The sequence below is a fragment of the Dermacentor andersoni genome, chromosome 6, assembly GCF_023375885.2.
Source record: "Dermacentor andersoni chromosome 6, qqDerAnde1_hic_scaffold, whole genome shotgun sequence".
NCBI classification, from domain to species: domain Eukaryota; kingdom Metazoa; phylum Arthropoda; class Arachnida; order Ixodida; family Ixodidae; genus Dermacentor; species Dermacentor andersoni.
Window position 1 is genome coordinate 70,097,278 of NC_092819.1, and position 26,661 is coordinate 70,123,938.

Below are 26,661 nucleotides of genomic sequence, written 5' to 3' on the forward strand. Positions count from 1 at the left end.
GACTGCAGGGCCCAGTACGGCAGCTCATGTGCAAGCACAACGCCTTGGCGACTGTCAGGAAAACCAGCACACCATCGTGACACCGACCCTACAGATAAGAATTCGCCCCACTTCCTCTGATACCCTGCTTGCAGGGCCCAAGACTGCAGCTCCTGTGCTTCCAGGAGTTGTCTTGGAAGTAGAGGGCTCAAACCGAGCCGGTGCTGATATCGTGCACAAGGTACAGGAGCAGACAGGAGCGACAGTTTCACCCATTGAAACTGTATTACCTCTCGTGGTACACGAAACGGCGCAGAAAACCGCAAGCGCAGGCTCCATCCATGCTCAGCCTTCCGTCATGGAAACTGAGCTACCCCAGGTGACAGAAGAGGAAGCTGCCGTCAACAGTAAGCCTAATCATGCTCCTCAAACTGAGCAAGGCATTGTGGCTTTGCCACCGGAGGAACATACTGCTCACGAAATGGGAGGGGTGTTTCCTGTCCTCGAAGATCCCCCTCCTTCCGGCGCTGAAGAAAAACCTCCCGGAGGTGACTCATCTGTGGCACCCGTTGGCACTGCAGGTGTGTTACCCGGCGCACCTATGCAATGGCGCGGGCTGAGCCCATCGGCCGCTGCGCCAAGTGCCGCGGCACCTTCACCTGTGGCACCGAGATTTCTGCACCGCCCGGAGCGTATGCGAGGCCCGCCGCTCCTTCACGGCCGTTTCCCTATAATGCCTCCCGGGTGTCCACCTGGTATCTGGAGAGGCCCTTTTCGCGGTGGTCCGGAGCAGCCAACACCGCGACAACCCTTTCCACGTTTCCGGCCGCCACCAATGCGAGGCCCGCCAAACATCCATCCAACGCAGCCAGTAACTCAGTATGCTGAGATCAAGTGGTCAGTGGTGACTGCTTCGAAAGTGCCTTTCTCAACCGGACCCTGGGGTCTGCTTAGGCGCAAAGCCATGAGAAATGAGCCGCTTCACGGTGAGGGAGAAGGCGCACCGGATAAGTCACCACTGACAGCAAGAAACGTAGCAAAATGTGGTGAAGGCGGACATCTCGCCAGAGGTATGAATTTTGAGCAGCCACTGACACAGGACCGAGATATTAAATTGCAACAAAGCAGCACTGACAATCTCGAAATTTTGAGCAGGCCAATAGAAGCGCTTCGCGAAGAAAGTCAATCGGCGTCTGCTAAAACGGCTCTTGGGCGGCAGCCACTTGTTGCATCAATCGTGAGGAAAGCGAAGGGGAAGATCAGCATGGCTGTACAATCCCATAACGTTACAACTGCATCAAAGAAAGGTAAAATTAAGATTGCTAGAAGAGAGCAATCAAAGATAACCCGTTCGGACGCCGCGCTGAAGGTTGCGCTGAAGGTCTTCACCCGTCAAGACCTAAAGACCGACTCACTGGACAAAGAAAGGCAGTTGGATCAGTCGAAGCCAGTAGCAGGCAAATTAGAACCCAATTTCGGACATGTTGAAGCTAGCGACAGCCCTCAGGCTACAAAGCCTCAGTCGTCGACAAACCTTGCTTACAAACCACCAACAGTAATGACGCCCATTGATGTGAGGGAAACGTACACAGCAATAATTTCTCCATACGGGCTTTCATGCCGTCCCGTACTTATCGCAGTGGACGAAGTGCCGCGCTGTCCCGCTTCACCAGGTGCTCTTGAGTCTGTTGCAGATGTAGTAGTGAAGCGCACAAACGATACTGATGTCGCAGTGGACTCAAATCTCGTATCGATGCTGGAGCAAGCGGCCACTCCTACTGCACCTTGCCGAGAAAATTCGACCTGCACCTTCACCAGAAAGTCTTATGAGTTATTAGGACCCCATGCAATGCAGCTTCCGCAATCTGGCAGCAACACGCCGTCCACCTGCCTAGAAAAAGTGGGCACCTGTGGCACTGCAGGCAAAGCGGAAGAAAAAGCAGTCCACGAGGAGAATAAATCGCAAGAACGCGCTATTCAAACGACTGTCGAGGAGAAGCTAGATTGTGTTGGCGGGCATAACCAAGATGCGTTGGTAAATACTGAATCCCCAGAACAAAACGCAGAAATCAAGCGAGTCCGTGTGAACCGACAAGAGTCCAGGGAGTCTCGCGCGGCACCGACGTTCGTCGACGGAGGACCGTCATGGCCTTTGCTTGGATGCGCCGTAGGTCTCGTTGGCGGTAGTCTGATGCTGCTGTTGGCCCTTATCTACTCGCTGACGACTTCCATTCCATTGCTACCGACGACTCAAATTTCACCAGTGACATCTACGGCGCCGGGCATCATCTACTGCTCTTCGCAGTTTTGCGACCGGGAAGGCGATTATGTGAAGGCCTTGGTGAGCGCCAGTGGCAAAAGCGCTTGCGAGAATTTTTACGAGTACGTTTGCGGAGCCTGGCCTCTGGCGCACCCGCTGTACAGTTCCACTGGCACCGGCGCCGCTGTTTCCAGTGACACCATTATCCAGGACAGGCTCGATGAGGAGCTGACGTCATTACTCGCATTCAGCAACGCGAAGGAGGTCGGTATTGCGGCTGGCGTATACGAGGCGTGCGTAGATCGCGACAAGGCCGACGAGGCGGCCAATGACGTCAAGGCACTCTTCAAGACGTGGACGGTACGCCAATGGCCTCGCGACGTCAATGGAACGATGAAAGACGTTTGGAACTTCGCCGGCGAGCTCTTTCGAGACCTGGGTCTGAGCTCCATTCTGGATGCGGTTTTAGCCGCTGCTTCCCAATACTCTGACAACGCGATCGTTGAGCTGCGAAAGCCGACTCACATATTCTTTTGTAGCGGCGCCTCGCGACCGCCCGTGATAGCGCTGTTTCGGGCCGCATTGCGCGACTTAGCCTCGGAGTTTACGCAAGCCCCCAAGGCCGACATTCTCGAAGAAACTACAAACGCTTTCATACGGCTGGGATCAAGTTCCGCGCGTCCCAGTGTAGTCGACCTCGGGGGAACGAAATTCTCTGAACCCTCGGCCGCCGCTGTGAAACTGTCCGAGCTGGACGCAGATGTGATACATTTCTTAACCACGGCTTTCGACGGGGTCGCCAGGTTCGAACCCACCACCTCGGTCATACTGAGGCCACCGAGATACCTCCGTGACTACTTGGCCTCGTTAACGCGGGAGTTGACGCCCCGCGCAATCTTTAACTACATGGGCTTCTTGGCCTTGGTTCACCTGTCGGCGTTCTTGCCAGAACGGCACGTGCATCTAAGGCAGCTGTTTGCCAAGAGCATGCGCGGTCGTACGGTTCCCGATGTGTCTAATTCGTCGGCATTGTGCGCAATGGCCGTGGAATACATTCTGCCGGCGTGCTTCGACAAGCTGTCGTCAGACTTCTTCAGGGACGCCGAATACGGTGCGCGCGTGCCAGAGAAGTTGTCGCAACTGGAGGACGTGTTCGCGCGCAACGTGGGCCACCTTGTATGGATCAGCGACGAGCAGGTCCTCGTGAACCGTTACCGAATCAAGCGCCGGCGAGCCTCGCAATTGGGTCCCGTGGCTAGCACGGGCGGCAACGACTCCTGCGCGCCTTCGCTGGTGTCCTGGCGCACGGACAGTCCCGTGGAGTTCTATCGAGCCGTATCCCGGGCGCAGCAGCATGCCAGGTGGAGGCACGCCGTTGCCGGTAGGTGCAACTATGTTATCACGGCGCGTGGCAATAGCAATAGCTAGGCGTTAGCTGTTGGTCTATAAGACAGATGGCCTTAAAACTTAAAACAGAATTGTCACCATCTTAATTAGCTCGAAACTGATGCTGAAGAGCCTCTACCGGATATTTTTTTTTGCTCCTGTGTGGCGTTACGTCCGTCGTCACACCATTTTTCTGCCGCATTATTTTTTTTTTTACCTTCACGCCTATTATTCTACTCCTATGGGTCAGTTATCGGCTCGGCACATAAGGTCATCGCAGCTGTGTTTTGTTCTCAACCTCAATATATCTTCTTCTCGGTCTTGCACAATATTTGGTACAGAGTGGTTCTCATTTATTATTAGGTCAATCCTTATTCGCTTACTTGTTCACTGTGCGATTTTTAAGAAACTTGATTAACCCCGAGCTAGGACCTTGTAGCGTAGCTCATGAAGAATGGTATGGTTAAACGTTTTTCTTAAGGATTATCGATGAAGTAATTAAGACTGTACCATGGGGACCTGTAACCCATTTTTCTTCACCTGCCGCGATATGCTCCTGATAAGGCAGAAGCGCCATGACTCTTTTTCTAATTAAAGTTTCAGTTCAATTCAGTTTTTTTTTCTGGCGAGGAATGACAACTTCTTTAAGATGTGCCTGGGCGAAAAGCTATATTAAGGCACTTTGTTTAGGCTTAATCACTCTTAATGTCCCGACAGTGTTTATGTCCCGTCAACGAAAGAAAAAAAAAACTAGTAAGAAAGCCTTCCCTAAACAAGAATAAATGTCATGCTTCTTTATGCCATTAGGAATTGACACACCCTTATGGCATAAGACGATAAGGAAGAATGAGTTTAAGGTAGCGTAGGTTCAAGCGTAAATGCCCGATAGAGAAGTGTCACATTCCTATACACATAACATAAGAATGTACAGAGCGTGGTTTTAGACCGTGCTGATTTTTTTTTGTAAATTAATGAACACCGTGAAAGTAGTGTTTTTGCAGACGAGCTTTCCGGCAAGGTGCCAATACATTGCCGCTATTAACATGAGATTCAGAGACTACTTGCCAAAAATTCATTAATTCACCTCTCTATTAGTGCGTTGGGGGCAGTTTTCTAACTGGAAGATTTGGAGATAGTGAAATTTTCGTTCACGCCCGCCTTCTGAAAATATTGAAAATCGCAACTAATTCGAGCTATTCGCAATTAAATTTCAAAGCTCAAGCGAGGCAATGTCGAGACTGAGCGCGTCTCGCTGCGCGTCAGATGGGGGCGCCCCGTAAAGAAGTGTTGGGCGAAGTTTGCATGATAGCGTGCTACGGGCGAATCCCGACCCGACACACAGCCGCGCTTGCTTGCAAGGCAAAGCGGGCGGTCGGGACGAAAGGGTCAGTTTGAAGCATCTTCACGCTTGGTCGTCACGGGGCGTTTCCGCGTGATATGATGGCGGGGCCGCCATTTCGGTGCCCCCGCGCTACTCCGTTCTTATATAGCCTACATTTACCGTTGAAATTCGATGATAAATATCTCGACACAAGTGCTACTTTCAACGCCCAAGGAAATGAGGGTGCATTAAACTGTGACTGCCTCCGAATTGGCCATTTAAACAAGTGACCCTAAGGCACTAAAATAGTAATTAATAAATTTTCATTACTCCACTGAAGCTCACGTTATTAGCGACAAAGTATGTCCATCATCTGATGGGCATTCTTGCCTCAGAGCAGCTTTTTGTGTGCACTACCTGTATTTTGACCTGCGTGAAAATGCAAAAATAAACAGTTGGTTGATTGATTGATTGACGGATCTGGTCTTGGAAATCCTCTGCAAAAACGCCACGTTCCCTTCGCTTACAGCCTTCTTATAAAACTCTGTATTGTCCAAAAAACAGCCTGTATACTAATTTTCGCCATTTTAAGTGCGCTTTAAGTACAAGAACATCAATGGAATGTATACAGAAAGCCAGCCAAAGAAACTATAAAGATAAGGAGAAACATAAGCTCACAATGCTCAATGCTTTGGAATTTGGAATTTCAAAAAGTGCACATGCTCATTGCAAGAGGCAGCAGAGAATACAACTTCCAAATGACAATAGAACGCACTTACAAATAATTACACACACACACACACAAAATAAAGAGAACGCGACAACTTTCCGTATAATTTGTCCACTGCAGCTAAATGCAGATTTCGTGCGTTTAAGAGTATTTAGGTAGACGTGTAAACAAAAAAATAAGAATACTTGTGGCAATATTCGTAGTATCGTGACAAAGGTAATTTGGTTGCATTCGGCTACAAAATATTTTATTTCGATAGCAATTACACGGACACTCCAGGCCAATTCCCGCCGACATCGTAGCCATCTGCGGGATGTCCCGTGTCAAAACCAAGTGCGATGCTGTACGTGCGAAGGAAAGGATACGAGAATGAGCCAAGGAGAATGATGGCTTGTGTGGTGACGCCTTCTCGCACTCGTAAAGAGGGGGGGGGAAAGAAGCAGGGTAGCGCACGTCTCCGCTTCTACGCCGGCCGCGGCTGCAGATGGTGCGCCTCAGCGCGGCCGTCCCGATATACTTCAGGCTTCGCGTGTTCCACGTTCTCAGGCGCCTAGCTTGCGTTGAAGCGATAGCCTGGGTGAAGGGCGGAATCCGCTTGCTGCCGCTGCCACTTTTCACGCCGGCGTTCCCACAGCTAGTGCCCGCGGTCATTGAGTGAGATGGTTCATGTTTGCCTGAGGGTGCGTGACACCGTGCTAGTAGCAAATGTTTACAACTGTTTATGTAGCTGATGAAAACACTAACCCTACTTAGTAAAGTTATCGCGATCAACGCTGCGCCTTTCGGGGTTAACTGGTACTCTTTTTTTGTTTGAGCGAAAAACATTGGTGATGCCGTGTACAGGTGGTAATCTACAAGTTGTACATTAAAATTTATATACTAGGCAGGAAAAGTTCATTCCTTTGCAACCTACATTATTACGGAGACGCGTTTCGTGTGCACACGTTGGCAGCTTGATTTATTCAATTTGTATCAACTTACAATTGGAGCAGGACAAGAAATAGTACGGACAAGAAACTCTATAGTTATTAATGTTTTAAGAGGCGATAACGTTACGTGTCGGAATTGAGTAACCGTTGTGAGATATGCACAGAATATTTTCAATGTGTTGAACTATCCGGTGCTTTCTTGTGACACGCGAATTTCAATATGTTTATATTCGTGGTAGTTGCCCAGGAAGCTAAGCATTATGACACTAATAAACATGCAACTCTCCCTATAGTGGCTGCCTATCGGTCATTGACCGTTAATTTCTCATCTAGCTATTTCAGAGTTTTCTAACGTTAACATTCCATGTTTTGTTGGCAATTTATTCGGGGCCTCAGTAACTTCTTTAAAGGGACACTAAAGGCAAACAATAAATCAAGCTTAAGTGGTAGATTAGTGCTCGAGAATATATAAGGCGTCGATGTTATCGCGAACAGAGCTTTAATAACCGAGAAATTGAGGTAAATGCAGGACATGATTACAGACTCCCCCGGGACATCCAAGTACGTGCCTGATGACAAAGGCACTCCTCAGTTAAATTTTGTCAATAGTACTCAACCACTCGTTGCAAAAAACATCCTTGTATTATAAGAGAAAATAAAATGATACTTGTTCAGTTCTATTGCATATTTAGAAAAAGAAACGCATTGAAATTGTTTATTTTTATTTATTTGATACTGTCAACCCCGTTCTTGGGGTCATTAGAGGTAGGGTGATGTGTCAAGAATACATGATACATAACTTTCTTTAGTCATATCATGAGAAGCCAACAAACACTGACACCAAGGACAACATAGGGGAAATTACTTGTGTTTAATAAATGAAATAAAGAAACGATAAATTAATGGAAATTAAAGTGGATGAAAAAACAACTTGCCGCAGGTGGGAACTGAACCCACAACCATGCGAAGGTTGTGGGTTCGGTTCCCACCTGCGGCAAGTTGTTTTTTAATCCACTTTAATTTCCATTAATTTATCGTTTCTTTATTTCATTTATTAAACACAAGTAATTTCCCCTATGTTGTCCTTGGTGTCAGTGTTTGTTGGCTTCTCATGATATGACTAATAAAAATCGGGACCCTCGGTTAATCCCCTCTCTTCTCGTATAATTTTCTTTCTATGTAACATACAAATTCACTGGCGCTCTTGGTAGTTAACAACAGCAACAACTTATTTGCTTCAACAAATTACGCTTGACAACGACGCGGGCGGTCGAAAGGTCTCGTTTTTGCTCGACACCGCGCAGTCCACGCTTGAGCGTTTCAGCAGTTTCTTTATGGCACGCACAAACTGCAAGTAGCAGAGAGATCAACTTCCATGTGACGTCGCGGATGCCCGAACGGACTAAGCCGCTTGAGCAAAAAGCAGCTACGGCGGCGAATCCTTGGCTCGGTACCGCCGTCTGCCAGGCGCCGTTTGAATTAAGGCGATAGCGTTGAGGAGCCCGTACTGCACAAAACCTGGCGTCGGCATCTGGCGACAGACGTCGTCACGACGCAAACATTTTCACACAACATATACCCAGGCCTTCAATGTGACGCAAGGAATTGACTGAACTAATTGGATTTATTAAGCTAAAATACCCTAAAAAATTGTAAACCACGACTTGCAGTCGTGTAAACCACGACTTGCACACAACCTGAGGACATGATAGCCCTCGGATTTTAATTTGGTCATAAGAGAAAACACAATTCTGTTACGCGAAAACTGAAACCCCTTCACACACACAAACCGGCCACAGCGTTCGCAGACTGGCCGCAGCGTCCGCCATTTGGCGCGCGCAGGCGCGATGGGTTTCTTGGGGGCCACGGACCACGGAGGTGCGTGCCCGGTTCCTTGCAATATTTCCAGCTGGCGCTCGTCTCCGCCGCATCGCCGCCTACGCAAGAGACGCAAGAAGCCCGCCTTCGTGCATGGCGTTCGCGGCAGCGTTTCCCGGTAAACATTACGGTTACGTACGCTCCAGTTGCCGGGAAGCGCGAGGAGCAGTGAGGGATATTTGAATGCTATCGCGTTCCACTCTTAAAGGCGAAGCTTAAGCGTCCTCCAAATGTGTTTACTCACCGACAGAAGAAAAGGGTGGCGATGGCATATGCAACGTCATCCCTCCCCCGTTTGGGTGGCGGGATATTTGAATTACGAAAAAGGTATTCGGACCCTTCAGACGCTATTTTCTCGTAAACTAAGTCTTTTCTTGGCACGAGACAAGCGTCGCAAGGTTTCCGGAATGGTATTTGAACAGCAAACGCCGACTTATTATTTGCTGTTAGTGTCCCTTTAATGTTATCACCGCATTTGATTACGCAAACATCCTAGTCTCTAAACTGCGCTTGCTGAGATATTTCGCTTAGCGTTATTCATAATCTTTATTCGTCCTAAATCTCGTGCTTTGGATGGTCCGGACTAAGATACAGTGATCACGAAGATATAGCTTTTCTGCGGGGCACCATTCCTCAGTCTTATTTACACATTGTTTCGAAGGAACTCGCCCTTCCTAAGCGATGAATGCATTAATCAATGTTAAAACGCTCGACGATAAGATTTCTTCGCATACAATTTATATTGCTGCATCAACGAAGTTTTTGAAAGGTCGACGGTTTGGTCCCAAGTGCGTCGGATCGTAGAGGTAGGGAGAGGACGTGGTTGAAAGCAAACTTAAACGGCTTATCGGCACTGGCGGAGGACGACTCCGTTTTAAAAGAGACTCCGAGAATCGTTCACTTCGCACCTACACAGGCACCTATATAAAACGTTGCTCTGGCACGCATAACTTTCGCAGGTGGCACCGCCAGCAGCGACGCCCCCATGCGGCCGTCTTCGGTGCGCGCCAGGTACGACCGGTCGCTGGGCCGCGTGCTGGTGCCGCCGGCCCTGTTCAACACTTCCGTGCCGGGCAACAGCACGGGCTTCTCGCTGCAGCTGGCGCGCTACGCGGTGCGCTTCTACCGCGCCCTGCTGGAAGCCCTGTTCCCGGACGAGCGGGGGGGCCACTTCCACCCAGACGAGGCGTCCCGGCGCAGGCTCGAGGTGCTGTTGCAGTGCTTCGAGTGGGACTTGCGCGAGCTTCCCGCCGCCCTCCGAGGTCCCGTGGCCCCTGACCCCGCGACGTCGCGCGGAGCGGTCCTGCAGCAAACGGCGGCGCTGCAGTTGGCCTTTCGAGCCTTTCAAGAGCTGTGGCAGGTGACGGAACGCTTTTTGGATCTCTTGAAAGTTAAATTGTAGGGTTTCGAATGCCGAAACTGCACTGTGATTAGAAGGCGCACTGCAGTGAGGCACTCAGGGGAAATTCTGACCAACTGGGGTCTTTCAATGTGTGCTAGTTTAAGGCCGCGCGAGTGGGGCAAAATTTCGCCTGAATCAGAATGCACTCTTTGCGACTGGGATCGAACTAGTGACCTCGTCCTGAGCGGCGCAACACCAGAACCAATGAGCTATCGTGGTGGTTGTTTCGCCCTCTTCGCTCCTCAATGAGGGCACTCGATAAAGGTTTAGGTAGCGTTTACGCAGCCTTTCACTTGTCTGCCACGTGTCACTTCGTGGAATTGCTCTGTTGACTTAATTACATAGGCAGACATGGTAGTCTCTAAACTGCGCTTGTTGAGTGCCTCTGAATTCGCCCTCTCAGTAATCAAGCTACGCGACAGTTGAAAATTTGCACGGGACAGTTGCTTCCACTATATGTGAGCTTTCCAAAGTATAACTCAAGAAATGCCGTATATGGACTTAATGATTAGGTTCTGTATTAGGTGCATAAAATTTTGATAGCTGTTCTGGCTATGGCGTTACGTGTTTGTAACTTCTAAACTTGCTACTTCATGTAGTTTTGCTTTGTTTCGGAATTTTCACACATTTAAAAAGTATTTTTGAAGCCGTGAGTAAAAAAAAATCTCGTTGTAGTCGCCGTAATTTAAGTGCAGCAAAATTCCAACAGTCATAGCGGTTGCATACAACAACCCATCTGTTTTTAGATGTATATTAGAAGAAGCAAGGCAAGGCGTAGTGACCTAATGCATTTGAGAAAGTTCCGTCAGGAACGCCAGCTTGTTTTTCCAAGGAGGATTACTCCTTTTTAATAACGGGCCAAAATACACCTGACTGCACGCGAATAGAAGCATGCATTGGCGCTTGCCTGGTCGGAGGACTAGCCAGAGAAATGCCGGCTATATAGCACAGCGCGTATAATCTTCAATGTGGAGAAACATTCGTGAAAGCGTTATTGCGCGTTCTAGTTTAGTGCGATCCACTGCAGAATCATTAATTCGACAAACTGTGTGGATGGACGGACTGATGTATGGATGTATGTATGTATGTGTGCATGGGTGAATATATAAACATCCCCTTTCAAATAGATTGGTGGTGAAGGGCACCAAGAAAGTTATTTTTACATTCCGCCTGACTTTATAATTGGCTCTTGATATTCCTTCTTCGTGTAAAGAAGCCATGGAGATTGGAGTAAAGGTGCTGCGTTAAAGAGTATTGTATTTTTATTCTGTGTGTACCCTGCTATGCACCACCAGTATTCCAGCCGCCTATACTCTCTTCCACCGCCTATTAGTACACGTTTCCTCAATTGTCCTTAAACGCCAAGGCCTCGGGCAGGGTTACTGGGTCCTCATTCACCTATGAATAGATGCAGCAAAGTGGTAGACAAATATGCCCTACTTCGCTGCTATTTTCCATTCGACACATGTATACGTGTCATCGGCGCGCTTTGTCTCATAACACCATGTTCTTAGATATCCTGATCTGGCTGCGAGCAGTAGCGAACTGCCCTGTGAACTATTGGAGACGCTTTTTACCTTTCATTCCTTTCCGAGCTGCAAAATACGGTTCCACCGCTGTTTTTTCTAAAGCATAACTCCAGTATTTGGTTTTCGAATCTCTATACGCTCAAAGCTTTGCCTTGCAGTGGCACGCGCGTCCACGCAATTAGACTAGTATTTGCTCGCTAGCTTCCGGGTTCTCTCATTTTTGTGTGAATAGAAGGTTTTCCCATAGAAATTTCTAAATACCTGGGTAACAATCTATTTTCCTTGAATTTGATCAGAGGCAGCATTTACTAAGCTGCGCTGTTCATACGCAACTTCTTAGCCAAAAGTTCTTGCGCTCATAAAAGGGTGGAAGCGAAGAGGCAGCACACTCAACTAACGTCGTAGTATGAATGCCAAGCTCGGATTGAAAGACAGAGAAAGAAAAAAAAGCGCAATGAACTGATGGAATGATCGCACATCATGCGTCTGTAGATGAGGCAATATTCTCATGGAAGAATACCGCGCACCCCTCTTTGAACAGCTTGCTTTTCCGGGCGCCTCCTACAGCGTCGATAAGCGCTCGCCCGTTCACCGCACCGCCAACAAAAGAACGGCAGTGTCACGCCTTGTTCTTACAATTTTACGAGAGACGGGACAGGTAGACACAAGGTGGAATATTTGGCGCAGCAAGAGATGCCGAGACAGAGCAATTGCCGGCCAGGTCTGCTAGGCTAACCCCAGCTGTAGCAACACCACCATCACCGTCAGACTACAGCGCGGCTCATTGCCTTTGTTTCGATACTAATGAGGAAAAAGGAAAAAAAAAAGCTTCATAATAAATAGTTCGTGTGACCTTAAGGAAAGGCCATCAGCACTGGCACATTCATAGGGATGGCATGTGGTCTCGCTGCACATGGTTGCTGGTGTGGTTCTAATACCGCGCATAGGCGTATTATCTGCTCCCCCGACAGCCAGTATGGTCTAAGGTGCTCAAAAAGGCGCGCTCCCTTCAGTACAGGATCCCTGTCGAGGGCAGGAAGAGCTATGAAAGCTGCCATAAAAAAGCAAATGCAGAAAAAAATACCTTGGCCACAGGCGGTGCCACATTTCACACATAACCGCTACGCAACATTCATGCACGTTCCGCTGCCTGTCACACTTTGGCGTCACATGAGCATTCATTGCATCTCCTTGGTTTTTATTCAGCTGATAAAACAAGACGATGCTCGGCACCATGTCGAGAGATTGCGCTGAAGGTTACGATTACGTTTGTGCACTACGACAGAGTCAAAATGAACAAAGGCGCCTACACTTCAAATTAGGAGACCGGTATAAACCATAAGTTGGTGACGCCAGAGCCTGGAGCTCCAAGTGGCACATCTTTGAAGTAAAGGGTAATCAGTCAGCAAAATCACCGCCCAAGAGCTCTGTGTAAATAATTAACCAGCGAAGCTGAAAAGTGCGGCCCCAGTGTTTATCACTGGGTGAATCCCGACGGTTCATTAAAACATGGCTTGGTAGGCTGACGAATCCTCGGTACGCAGTTACTGCTTGCGCTCGGCTACACGAGCCTGCTCTTGTGTCCGGGCTGCAGCATCGGCACGTCGTGGACGAGCTCGTTCCCGGTTCTGCCGCGGTGTTGCTAATCGAAAGCTGCCTGCTCCTCAGGAGTACGTATGACGTGTGGCCTGCCCGTTTCGGAGCCAGAGAGAAACTGCTACGCGCACGAACGACGTCACTACTGGCGCAGCCAATCGCGTGCCTCTCTTTCTCTTTTTTCGCGCATGCGCATGGGGTTGTGCCGGAGGAGATTTCGGCGTAGACGCGACAGGCGGAAGGACGGACGAAACGGATAGCCATATGGAGCTTCGCTATAATACCACAATGATCAACGCCAACGTTTTCGTAAATTTGCCAGCCTCATAAGAACACACGTTCAAGTGCAAGTCAGCATACTGCGCAGCACCGCATGCAAAACACATAACAGTTGAACGTTCTAGCTGGTATAAGGTCAAATCGGCTCAACTCGTCGATGTTGCTACAGCTACCCACTTTGTGAGGCGCCGTGCCCTCACATATCTTACGAGATATGTAAATGTGAGGGTGGTGTATTCAAGCCGCAGTAGACGCCGTTCTGTAAATATTCGAATACGGCCTCTCAATACGAAGCGAACTGCACTTCAAGACCAACAACCTGTTAAAATTCGGGACAAATTTTTGAAATCTCACCGCACTATTTTTATGCTCACTGCAGGACGAAATGCTCTTCCAGGGATTTCCAGTTATCCCTACCTGTGCTAGCTGATTCCAAAATGTGCCCAAAAATATCCCAATTTCCTGACACCACCTAATTTTCTACCATCCTCCACAACCCTTCCTTTCCCTTAGCAGCTACTCTGTAAATTTAACAGACAACCAATTATCTGTCCTACGAATCGCGTGGCCCGCCCAGCTCCACTGCTTAGAACGCAGCTCTTAGGCACCCGTTTCTGCGGCGAGCTTCAGCGTCGGCGTCTCTCAGCGGCGTTCCTCGGCGTAGTCCCTAGGCGTAACTGAAGGAACGAGCACATCGAACGATGAAAGAGCGAACGCGGAGCAAAGAATACGGTGTAACGAAGAGAGCGTGAGGAGGAAAGCGGAGGAGGAGGGTATGGCGAAAGCATCAGAAGAAAAGCGCCGTGGCGCGCAAGACGGGTTCTGCAGCGACGACCCCTGCGAGATCCGGCCAAAGTAGCATGCCGTTTTTTGTTGACCGATGCCATGCGGCGAGTGCGACACCATATATGGAACAAAGTGTGGCATGGGGGGGGGGGGGGGAGCGGAGGTGCGTCTGCGGCGGCTGCTGTGAATCGTGCCTACGTATCATCCACGCGCTGCCTCTCGCGATCTCCCGATTAGCGAGGCAGTTGCACCGCACTTCAGTTAGTTTGCAATGTGCTGCACCAGACAGATTGTCCGTGCCAGGCAATATATCGCGAAATGAAACACGATAGAGCTGCGCTCAAACTTCGCATTCGGGAGCATAGTAATAATTTATTATTTAATGACAGCGGTAAGCTGCCGGTCATGATTTCGTAGTGCCTGCCATATGCAATCAGTCTCATTTTTGTTCTGTAATTTTCTTCTCATTATCAGGGTCTCCTGTAAATAAATACCTTAGATAAATACACTCCTGCACAGACTGTAGAGGCTGACTGCCAATGATGAATTCGCTCGACAGAATACTGACACAAGGCAGAAACATATTTAAACAACGCGCGCAGGTTCATGCACCCCTCAAGAGGACAACGGCGTATTGGAGAAAAAGAAGACGAAATGATGGCACGTGTTTTCGCCGCACGCACTTGCATCGTAGATTGCCGTTGTCAGCGTCTACAAGAGGAAGAAGAGGTGAAGCGACGCTCGAGAGAGAAGAAGAAGGCATTCTTGATCTCCTCTTCAGAACGCGGCAGTCCTTTTTATTTACCCCCAGGGCACAACTTAGCCCACAATAAATAGTTGTGTCTGGACTCCCTTAATTGTTCGTTACAATTCTGGTGGAGGTGCGGGGTAATGACTTCCAGCCCAATTCGAGTTGGAGAAAGCAGCCCGGAACCACGCCATCTCAGACCCAACGAGTTCACGCCTGTCCACCAGCGCACGAGCCGTCGCCTACGTGGTGAGCCGCCTGAGTTTCCTCTTTTGCCGGAGCAAACTATAATAGCAGCAGCGGACAATCCTGAAATGACATCCCAGACAGCCTCAACCCGCATCGTCGTCGATCAGCCGCGGACGCCGGAGCCTTTTCACGGCGATACCTTCGAAGACGCCGAGGACTGGTTGGAAGGCTTTGAGCGCGTCGCTGACTACAATGGATGGGACGAAAACCGGAAGCTCCGCAACGTTTACTTCGCGTTGCAAGATTGTGCGCGAACGTGGTTTGAAAACCACGAAGCTGTCCTCCGGTCGTGGGATGACTTCCGACGGGAGCTGTTGGCCACGTATCCGAGCACAGACCGCCGGGAAAAAGCTGAAGCCGCTTTGCAAGCAAGAAGCCAACGAAACAACGAAAGCGTGGCAATGTATATCGAAGATATGTCCCGCTTATTCCGCCGGGCCGATCCGAGCATGAGCGAGGACAAGAAGCTTCGGCACCTGATGCGCGGTGTGAAGCAGGAGCTTTTTGCCGGTTTGGTTCGGAGCCCTCCACGCACCGTCACCGAATTCCGCTCCGAGGCGACAACTATGGAAAGGACTCTTCAACAGCGTGCGAGACTCTACAACCGCGAGATGAACGTCGCCTCCATGGATATGATGTCGGCAATGTTCGGGAACAGCGTCGAGGTCTTACGAGAACTCATAAGATCTGTGGTTCGAGAAGAGCTCCAGAGGCAACAGCTGAACAACGGCCCCACAGCGGTCTCTTCGTTAGCAGAAGTGGTTCGCGAAGAAGTGAGACACGCAGTCCGCGAACAGCACCCGCCAGCACAGCCGCAAGCGTCGTCACCGGTACGGCCGACGGTATCGTACGCCGAGGTACTCAGAGGATCTCCAGGACGTACTTTCATCGCGGCAGCTGCGCATGTACCCGAACCTCGGTTCTTGCCGTCTCCGCCGGAGACGAGATTCCGGAAGGCCGACATATGGCGCACTCCTGACAGAATCCCACTGTGCTACCACTGCGGCGAAGCTGGTCATCTCTACAGGATGTGCGAATACCGCAGAGCGGGACTTCGGGGGTTTTCCGTAAATGCTCCTTGCCCAAGAAACGGTGAACGCCCTTTCGAGATCCAGGAGTATTTGTCAACGCGCCAAAGCCCGCAGACTTCACAGCAACATCAACCTCGGTCAACAGTGCCGCTGAGGTATCGATCACCGAGCCCGCGTCCATCCTCAAGCTCTCCAAGGCGACGCCCCCAAAGCCCACGTCGGGAAAACTAATACCGGCGACCTGTGGAGGTGAGGCCGCTGTCGACGCAAGAACAGAGCCTCCAGCGCTGAACGACGGACGCGAGAGCAGTTGCGGAAAAAGTGACGTTGCTTCAGATTTATGTGTGTTTATAGACGGCTGCGAAATTACTGCTTTAGTAGACACAGGCGCAGACCATTCCGTTATGAGTAAACTGCTTGCCGGAAGACTGAAAAAAGTGCTGACTCCTTGGAGAGGACCGCAAATTCGAACCGCCGGAGGACACCTTATCAACCCGGTGGGCAGGTGCACTTCTAGAATCGGAATACGCGGCTTTACATACGTCGCCAGTTTCATTGTCCTGTCAGAATGTTCAAGGGATTTAATTATTGGAATGGACTTTTTGCAGGCGAATGGTGCAGTTATCAACTTGCAGGAATCCTGTGTGTCGTTCTCCACGAAGCACGCCATCGCGACATTCGAGTGTGAAGAACAATTTGACGCTCTTCAGATTATAGACGACGACGTCACAATACCCCCAAGATCCAGCATAGCTGTCGCCGTAAGAAGCACCGTATTCAGCGACTATGAAGGAATAGCAGACAGTAACACTGGGCTCTTACTGGAAAAAGGGATCTGTATGGCAAGGGGTCTGGTTCAGCTGCGTGACGGGTGCTCGAATGTCTTCCTGACTAATTTTGGAAATGAAGTCCAGCATGTTGCGAAGGGAACTGTCATTGCCCGCCTTAATGCTTATGAACAGATTACGGATTTGAGCCCTTCCGATGCTGCACTACTGGCTTCTGACAACGTAGACTCCATACTCGCATCTGTCAACATCGAAGCAGCACTATCACCGAGCCAGAAGCAGCAAATAGAGAACCTTGTACGAGAATTCGCCTCGTGTTTCTCAACGACATCGAAAGTCCAGAGAACATCCATCGCCAAACACCGTATCATTGTCGACGAAGCTGTGAGGCCTATTTGCCAGCATCCCTACCGAGTGTCACCGAAGGAGAGAGAGATCATCAACAAACAAGTCGAAGAAATGCTTAGAGACGACGTAATTCAGCCATCGACCAGCCCGTGGGCTTCGCCTGTGGTGTTGGTAAAGAAAAAAGATCAGACCTTGCGCTTCTGCGTTGATTATCGGAAGCTAAACGTCGTCACAAAGCGGGATGTCTATCCCCTTCCGAGGATCGATGACACCCTCGATAGACTACGTGATGCGAAATTCTTTTCCTCTCTCGACCTCAAAAGCGGATACTGGCAAATAGAAGTGGACGAACGAGATCGTGAGAAGACAGCATTCGTCACACCTGATGGACTATACGAATTCAAGGTACTTCCGTTCGGCCTCTGTTCCGCACCTGCCACCTTTCAGCGGATGATGGACACTGTGCTCTCCGGGTTAAAGTGGCAGTCCTGTCTGGTTTATCTTGACGACGTCGTGATTTTTTCTACCACCTTTGCTCAGCATGTGGAACGACTAAGGACTGTGCTCAAAACTATTAGTTCAGCAGGGCTGACGATAAAGCCACAAAAATGTCACTTCGGCTTCCATGAGCTCCTTTTCCTCGGCCATGTGATTAGCTCCGAAGGCATCCGTCCTGACCCTGAGAAGACCGCAGCAGTAGAAAAGTTTCCTAGACCAACTGATAAAAAGGCCGTTAGGCGATTCCTAGGACTTTGTGCCTACTACAGGCGTTTCGTCAAAAATTTTTCAAAGATTGCCGAGCCATTAACGCGATTAACGAAAGAAGATATGCCTTTCGTCTGGCAAAGTGAACAAGAAGATGCATTCAATGAGCTACGACGGCGACTTCAAAACCACCCGGTCCTTGCGCACTTTGATGAGGAAGCGGAAACAGACATCCACACAGACGCCAGCAATTTAGGACTCGGTGCCGTCCTCGTTCAATGGCAAAATGGAGAGGAAAGAGTGATTGCATACGCCAGCCGCACTCTTTCGAGGGCTGAAATCAACTATTCAGCCACCGAAAAAGAATGCCTCGCTGTAATATGGGCCATAGGAAAATTCCGGCCATACTTATACGGTAGACCGTTCCGAGCAATCAGCGACCATCACTCACTGTGCTGGCTTGCAAACCTGAAAGATCCTTCTGGACGACTTGCTAGATGGAGTCTGAGGCTGCAGGAATACGACATAACGGTCGTGTACAAGTCAGGTCGAAAGCACAGTGACGCTGATTGTTTATCACGTGCGCCGGTCGAATCTGCTCCTGTGAAAGATGGACACGACTTTCCGTTTCTTGGAGCCGTGACCACATCTGAGATGGCCGAACACCAACAGTCTGACGCTGAGTTGCTCCTACTCATCAGGCACCTCGAGGGACACCCCGTCCATGTTCCGCGAGTTTTCTGCCGGGGCTTGTCATCGTATGTGATGAGAAATGGTGTCCTGTACAAAAGAAATTTTGAGCACAGCACAGAGAAATTTCTACTCGTCGTTCCTTCAGCTTTGCGATCCGAAATCTTGGAAGCCTGTCACGATGACCCATCAGCAGGACACCTCGGAGTGAGCAGAACGTTCGCCCGAATTCATGCTAAGTACTACTGGCCAAAGCTATTGACTTCAGTACAGCATTATGTACGAACATGTCGGGATTGCCAAAGACGCAAAACGCCTCCATTAAAACCCGCAGGCCTCCTTCAACCAATAGAACCCCCAGGAGCCCCGTTCGAACAAGTAGGAATGGACTTGCTCGGTCCCTTTCCGACATCGTCATCGGGGAAACGATGGATTGTAGTAGCCACGGATTACCTAACCCGATATGCCGAGACATCCTCTCTCATCAGTGCAACGGCTGTCGAAGTGGCTGAATTCTTTGTGACCAAGATAGTATTACGACACGGTGCCCCTGCAATTATTATCACGGACCGAGGAACTTCGTTCACAGCCGATTTGACGCAATCCATTATGAAACTGACTCATACCAGCCACAGGAAAACAACTGCCTATCACCCTCAAACAAATGGGCTAACCGAGCGATTGAACAGGACGCTGACCGATATGTTGTCAATTTACGTAGACTTAGAGCACCGTACATGGGACAAGATACTGCCCTATGCAACATTCGCCTACAATACTGCATTGCAAGAGACCACTCAGGTAACGCCATTCCAGCTTGTTTTTGGTCGAACAGTTACCACACCCTTGGATGCAATGCTCCCTGTCAGCGACAGTACAGAACAGAACCCTGACACCAGCGACTTTACAGAGAGGGCCGAAGAAGCACGTCAGCTGGCGCGACATCGCATTCAACAAAGGCAGCGCATCGACGCGGACCGATACAACCTGCGGCGAAGGGAAGTCGAGTATGCCCCAGGCGACAGAGTATGGGTGTGGACTCCCGTGCGGACGCGCGGCCTGTCCGAAAAGCTCTTGCGCCGTTATTTCGGCCCTTACCGAGTACTTCGCCGCATCAGTCCCCTGAACTATGAAGTTACGCCAGAAGGACAAGTGAGCTCATCACGATGCCGGCGTCGCACGGAAACTGTACATGTGGTCAGACTGAAGCCATATTATGACAGGCAGTGAATGTTCGACCAAACATCTATTCTGTGCCATACACCACTTTAGTATGAACAACAGCTTGTGAACAATTTAGTCGCTGTACGCATCGGGACGATGCGTTTTGGAGGGGGGATAATGACACAAGGCAGAAACATATTTAAACAACGCGCGCAGGTTCATGCACCCCTCAAGAGGACAACGGCGTATTGGAGAAAAAGAAGACGAAATGATGGCACGTGTTTTCGCCGCACGCACTTGCATCGTAGATTGCCGTTGTCAGCGTCTACAAGAGGAAGAAGAGGTGAAGCGACGCTCGAGAGAGAAGAAGAAGGCATTCTTGATCTCCTCTTCAGAACGCGGCAGTCCTTTTTATTTACCCCCAGGGCACAACTTAGCCCACAATAAATAGTTGTGTCTGGACTCCCTTAATTGTTCGTTACAATACTGAACATTACCATTGTGTTCTGCATATTATTTTTCAGCCCTATCCTCACACTTTCTCGGTTCAGGTCCTCAATCATTTGCTGCAACGTGTTCCCAGCGTTACTCAAAAGGATAGTGTGATCTGCAAGCAGAACATCGTGTATATATTCGCCGTTGAACGTCACTCGTCGTCCTTTCCAGTCTAGAAGCTTGAATATTTCTTCTGTGCATGCAGGAAATAGCATTGGAGAGAGTGTTTCCATGCCTGAATCATTTCTTGATCAGTGTTTTTCCACTTTCTTCTGAGGAATTAAAACATGTGAAGCCGTAACTATCAGTGGGGCAGAGCCGAAGCCCGTGGAAATGCGGACCCATGCACCGTGGCTGGACGTAAATGTGTCAGTCACATATAAATGAACGAAAAATTGTAGTTAGACGAATGCAGCAAACACGGCGGCCTTGATGTGAAGTTTCGTTCAGTCCTTCAGTGCCATCTATGTATAATATGCACTCCCACCGCTAATGGCACACATATGTATATAGCTTCGTCGAAACGCACTGAATCAGGTGGTCGAACAGTGTGACATTGGCAGAGCACTAAAGACGGCATAATCCAAGCGACGCAAATGATGATCTTGTTGATACGGCGCTTGACACCGTGCGTGCTTCACATTGTTCACTTTGCCATAGCAGACCATTGTGGCCGGCTTTTCCACGCCGTCATTATTGACTCGACTACTCCGCCGCAGGCGGGAAGCACCGTAACACGGTCGCTGGCGGGAAGAAAATTATTGCGCCGAAACCGCAAGCGCCCATTAAGACTTTAAGTGAGAGGAGGAAAAGATAGAACATTGCACAAAGCGACTGAAAGTCATGAGGGACGTCATTTTCCCCAAGACTGATGTTAGTGTGGATTTCTTACACTGCATCTCCAGCCAGTTATGAGACGATGGCTGTCGTCTCCTATCGCTTTTATTTGACGTCTCGTCTTCCCATGGCTTGTGGCCTGTTACTGCCTCTCCGCATGCAAAAGAAAAACGCAGTGGCGTCTTTATGAGCGCTGTGCTGCACACTTTTTTACCATAAAAGACGTGTCTCCAGTGGTACGCGTCACTGTGGTCATATATGGTATATAAATGCGTGCGTGCATGCGTGCGTGCGCGCATTCCTCGAGCCTATGCACTCGACGTAAGCGAAGGCCTCTCTAAAGATATGTGAACCTATCTGTACATTTCTATACACCGTATACGTGCGCATCTTCTGTGAATGGTTAAACAAATGGCAATTTAAAAATAGGGAAATATTGTAGGTGTCTGAGAACCATGCATTTATTATGTGCGGTGATATGGACTGCTACACTATAGGTTCTTTTTATACTGAACGTACGTTAACAATTCGGAGAAATGAAAGGTGGGCGTCTCGTCACATTCTGTTATTGGACTGCAGGGCACTTTATGACGACACCATGCAGACCTGTTACGCGACGCTTCATGGCAGCATGGATCATTGTAGTTCGTTAGAATCGAGAGGTATAAACTAATACCCCCGTCACACGGGAACTTTCAAAGTCCTTTGATCCCAAGATCCTTTATTTCAAGGGAGGACTGGCACTGTTACACGGGTGCATCAAAGGAGGCCTAGTCGAAGGGAGCATTTAGTTGATGGTGTCTGCGTTTGTCCCTTGAAATCTCGAGAGAACGCTTATGACCCTAGAGGGCGTGCGACAGAAGAAATGTTCTATGGAAACACCGACGTTGAATTTATACCCGGTAAAACACGTTTTACACCACTATAAAACTTTTTAGGCACTCGCCACTTTCGTAACACCCGCAATCTGATTCATGAACGCGCCGGTACAACAGCGCCGGCATGACCTGTCGCCGGCATCAACATCGACGCAACATGGTTTGCCATGTGGGAACAGGTTATCGGCTTCTACGCATCGATGTGTCCTAGGCATATTTCTGCGCATCGATACCATTTTTCGTACCTCGTCACTTTTGCGTTTTAGAATATGTTGTCGTTCCTGTTAAAAGCTTCAGTGGAGACCATCTGGGGACCGTGTAGCACTGACGCATATAATTTGAATTCATGTTCTTGTGAAAGCTCTACACTGCTTAACTTCAAATGACCTTTCATATGCCCATGTGACTGGGGTATAACTCAACAGGTCCGTTCAAAAGTTGTTACCCACAGAGAAGAGTATTCCTTCAGGACGATTGGCTGCAGGAGGACTCACGCGAAGTGTATTCGCTCAGTTCTTGAGGTGTTTTATATTTCTAAGCATGACGCTTGTTTGAGCAGCCCTATATTTTCGTGTCAACGATGGTATATGTGACTTTTTTTCGCCATTTTTTTCATATGCCATCGTATTGACGTCCCGCTTTGTATCATAAACAAAACTGTCGTCCGTCCTACGCATACGTTCGCTCAAGGAAGCTGCAGTAAGAGCAAAACCGTGGACACAGACACTACGTCGTTTCTACCAAGTGCTAAATTGAAGCTATGAGCCATACAATAGAAGGGTGCGATAACAGTACGGAAGATGACAGCGAATTATCCAACACAAGCAAGTTTTGATAATTAGACACGTTGTCACGTTTTCTTGTAGTGTCACCTCGCATGGAGAATTATAGCCTGAAAAGCGACTGGAAAAATAATCATTCGCAGCACTATGAGCGAATGAAAGCTCAAAGTAGAAAAAGGTAATATAGAAGTGCTCAAGACGCAAGAATGACAAACGTGATGGTTACGACCTACGTACACCACACTTCTATCTGCTACCACCCAATAGATTGTCATGAAGAGTGTGACAAGGCAGGCTATTTAGCCCAAAAAGAAACACAGCCTGTCAGACATTAAGTAGAAGTTCGCAGAAGAGCTTTAGTGTTACAGCAGCGCGCGTACAATACAATTATGCAGTAAGACTGCTCAATTTACTTTGGGATGAGAAAGAAGAGCGTGCCACAAAGGTAAAAGCACGCGTTATATTCGACTGTCATTTGTAGCTTCTAGCCAATCGGCCACAACAGCACGTTACAGCACTTACCCGCGTCAGCTTGAGCGGCCCAGATAGACTAAATAAGTTCGTAAGACTGCTACGTTGCTTGTATCGTACCTTTAAGAGCTTTGATCTTGGCCGGTGAAGAGCGCATACTGCAGGTCGTATGACTATAGTAGTTTGGTTTGGGTGAGCTGTGCGCGACGGACAACCTTGGAAGGGCGCATTCGACAATACGAAATCCTGTGTTGGTTTCTTTTGCATCTGCATACTTGGCACTGTATCAATTTGGTCTGCAAGATAAACGGAATCGTCTAAATAAAGGTTATTGTAGGCACAAGTTTCTCCAACATTGTGCTGCCAGCTTTCGTCTGTGGTCATGTCCTAACCTACCTTTAGTTCCATCAACCGTATGCACCCGTAAGTCCAACAGCCCTTGTCAGGTCGTATGCGGTCCTGCCAGGTCAATTTCCTTTAGACTGCATCAACGCTGAGGGCAAATGACTGTATGTTGACCCTGTATAGGGCCAATGGAGCGGGAGCATGCAATGGAAGCACCTGAAGGCATGCAATGAGATGGAGTGCATTTGCTTAAAGCAGAGCCAGTGGCGCAGTGATATGGACCATAGATTCGATAACGTTGTAAAACACTGGGCTGTTTTTTCGGTACCACTCAGAGAGATGTTTTGCAATGAAAATTAGCCGGTTAACCATTATTTCACTCGGTGTTGTCATGTGGATGTGCAGGTCCGACGAGCGTGGAACGTGGACTTCCGTTACCAGCGGCTGCCCGGGCTCTCTGCCGAGGCATTGTTCTTCGTGTACTACGCTCTCGACAACTGCGAGAACAGCGACCTCGTCTACAAGGAACACCAGGGCCATTGGCTGCCCGCGGAGTACCGCGTGAATCTACCGCTGCGCCACCTCGTGGAGTTTGCGCCGCTCTTCAATTGCTCAGCCGACACAAACATGGGCCGCATGAGCCTGGGACGCACATGCGCTGTTGTTACACCCGACACGTGGATGATTCGCGCGCCGGCCAATGGTTAAATGCTCTGTCGGGATCGCTAGTGCATTTCTTTCGTATTTATTTTCAGACAACCGCCTCTCTTGGTGCATTGAAAGGCTTTCGCATGACTGTGTGGGCGCTGTCATTCTTTCATGATGAACCATGGATTACAAGCTTACTTGTTTACACACAGGCGCCAAAAGATCGCGGTGCTGACAGAGGAGGTGTACCTTTTCACACTTTTCGCTAATGTGGTGACTTGTGCTGGATTTGTGGATCATTACGATTTGTGCGTAACTCACAAAAATGTATAGACTATCTTAGGATGCTTCGAGTTAATAGCTTTGCTGGGGGTCGCAGGCGGGATTTCCAAGCCACTATGCCACGCTGCGAAGTTTATCCACTAAAGCTGGGGGCAAAACGGTGGTAAAGCTTCTGGGCATACGATTTTTGTGTACGGTGCTAAGGGGTTTCGCGTCATTTCTGTTTCGATGTGAATTTTGACTTACGCGCATGTTCCTATGTGGCGTAGTTATATTTGAGGAGTTAGTCTTAACATTTCCACATGAACATGCTGAAATAAATAGTTAATTGGATATACACAAGCTGGTGTCTGCCTGTAGTCCATGCAATTCACTTGACTTACGGGTGCATAAGTGACATCTTACGTTCGCCGACAGAATAGACGCGCTGTGGAGTAGTAAGCTATACCGTCGCAACTTGCCCGATATTGCGCCACCATGTTTTCAGCAGATGGGTCATTTCTTCAAAATTACCACATCTCAATATGTATTATTTGGGATATAGCTAAATGTAGCAAAGCGTATAGGACTGGGCATGCTGGCGGCAAACTGCAGCAGCCTAGCGAACAAAACCCTTTTAGTGAATCTTCAAATGTCACCCGCTCGTTTGTAATAATCGTCAGCTGTACCACTCGACCAAAGCTTGTGACATTCGGGTGGTTGGTAAATTATGCCTGAAATGCTCCATACGGCGTCTACGCTGAATCAAGGCGCGCTATTAGTGTGAAAACGCAGCTGGGAACTCCATTGTTAGTTTATTTCGAAGAATTTCAACTCCGGGCAACCCATAAAACTGGCCGCCTATTCGCACGAAATATAAAAAGACAAATTGAGTATAAGTGCAGGAGGACATGTTGGAAGGCTGGCTGGTGCCTGCTAACAAAGTAGTGCAATAACAAAAAGAAAGAGACAAGCGTGTCACGGGTGACTCTTAGTTCACCCAGGTTTTCACGGGTAAGTCGCATAACGCATGATGATGCAAAAATGAAAATTAGCGAATATCTGTAAACCAGTAAAAATATAACTACCACATCCAAATTAAGCAAGGAAGAAGTTGCTACCCTCCGCAGACTCGAAACGAATACAAATGTGCATAGAATTATTGTGCACCGGATGCAGCCTACCAAATTCGCAAGGCTATGCCGATTTTGCGATGCGCCGGACACACTCCAACACATGGTGTTGGTGCGCCCACACCACGAGAAATACAATCATTGTGAAGATCCAGAACCGCCACAAGCCATCGTAGAAACGTGGGAGGCAATGTTAGCAGCACAGATCCTGGAGGATCAGCGAAGTCTGGTGGACCGGCGCGAGCCGGGTAATTAGCCAACGGATTTCTGGACTGAGAAAGCCTCGAACCACGCTGGAGAAAAAACACTTTCTCGCTGTTTCGCACAATAAATGTTTATTCCTCGTCCTCCTCGTAAAGAAGCCAGCAACGTAATTTTTCCTACACGTTACTATAAACAGCCCTGACATTTATAACAAATGAGAGTTTTGTAAGGCATAGTTCACTCGGAACACTGGAAAATATAGGTGATAACGACCGTAAAACGCTTTTCATCACCTGATGAAGTAATATTCACCAAGGCAGCGATTCATCAACGCTCATTTAGTTTTCTATGTACTTTACACGTATTGTTCGCCAATGTTTGACTCTGTGTGATCTAGATAACTCTCATGCTTCTCCCAGAATATCGGGGTAAGTTATGCACTGTTTGTAAATGAAGAGCATTACGCTCCGGAGCTCTTGACACGCAATTTGCAGCGAACGTCCAAATTTATGTGCCCACTCAGAACTTATATCACACAAATACATTTTCTCTCTTGTGTTCAGTGAACATAAAGAGTATGCATATAGTTGAATTTAGCGAGGAGAGAGTAAAAACACTCAAACACTCCTTGTGAAACCTGTGAATAAGGCTGCAAGCGAGTAATTAGTAATTATTCGCAGCAATCAAAATTAGGCCAGATACTTTCTCCCCACATCACTATTACCACGGAGTCTATATTTATACAATATGAATTTGGTGCGACGTGCAGCTCCATTAAGACAGCGGGAAACGTTGCCTATAATGGCCGT

The 26,661-nt window shown here is 48.7% G+C and overlaps 1 protein-coding gene across 1 annotated transcript; it reads left to right on the plus strand.

Annotated features, from left to right (window-relative positions):
- Positions 1-337: 337 nt before the first annotated feature.
- Positions 338-24,878, plus strand: LOC126522363 (neprilysin-1-like). The gene is made up of 4 exons (XM_055066296.1): positions 338-560; positions 2,046-3,620; positions 9,443-9,843; positions 24,012-24,878. Exons 1-4 carry the CDS (start codon positions 338-340, stop codon positions 24,312-24,314), a joined length of 2,502 nt encoding a protein of 833 aa, XP_054922271.1. The 3' UTR covers positions 24,315-24,878.
- The last annotated feature ends 1,783 nt before the right edge of the window (positions 24,879-26,661 follow it).

What these genes read in the sequence shown, in the direction of transcription:
- LOC126522363 (XM_055066296.1), top strand. Translation starts at nt 338, where the DNA reads ATGGAAACTGAGCTACCCCAGGTGACAGAAGAGGAAGCTGCCGTCAAC. An exon ending in GTGGAGGCACGCCGTTGCCG is followed by an intron (nt 3,621 to 9,442) that starts GTAGGTGCAACT and finishes TAACTTTCGCAG; the next exon opens with GTGGCACCGCCAGCAGCGAC. An exon ending in CCTTTCAAGAGCTGTGGCAG is followed by an intron (nt 9,844 to 24,011) that starts GTGACGGAACGC and finishes GTGGATGTGCAG; the next exon opens with GTCCGACGAGCGTGGAACGT.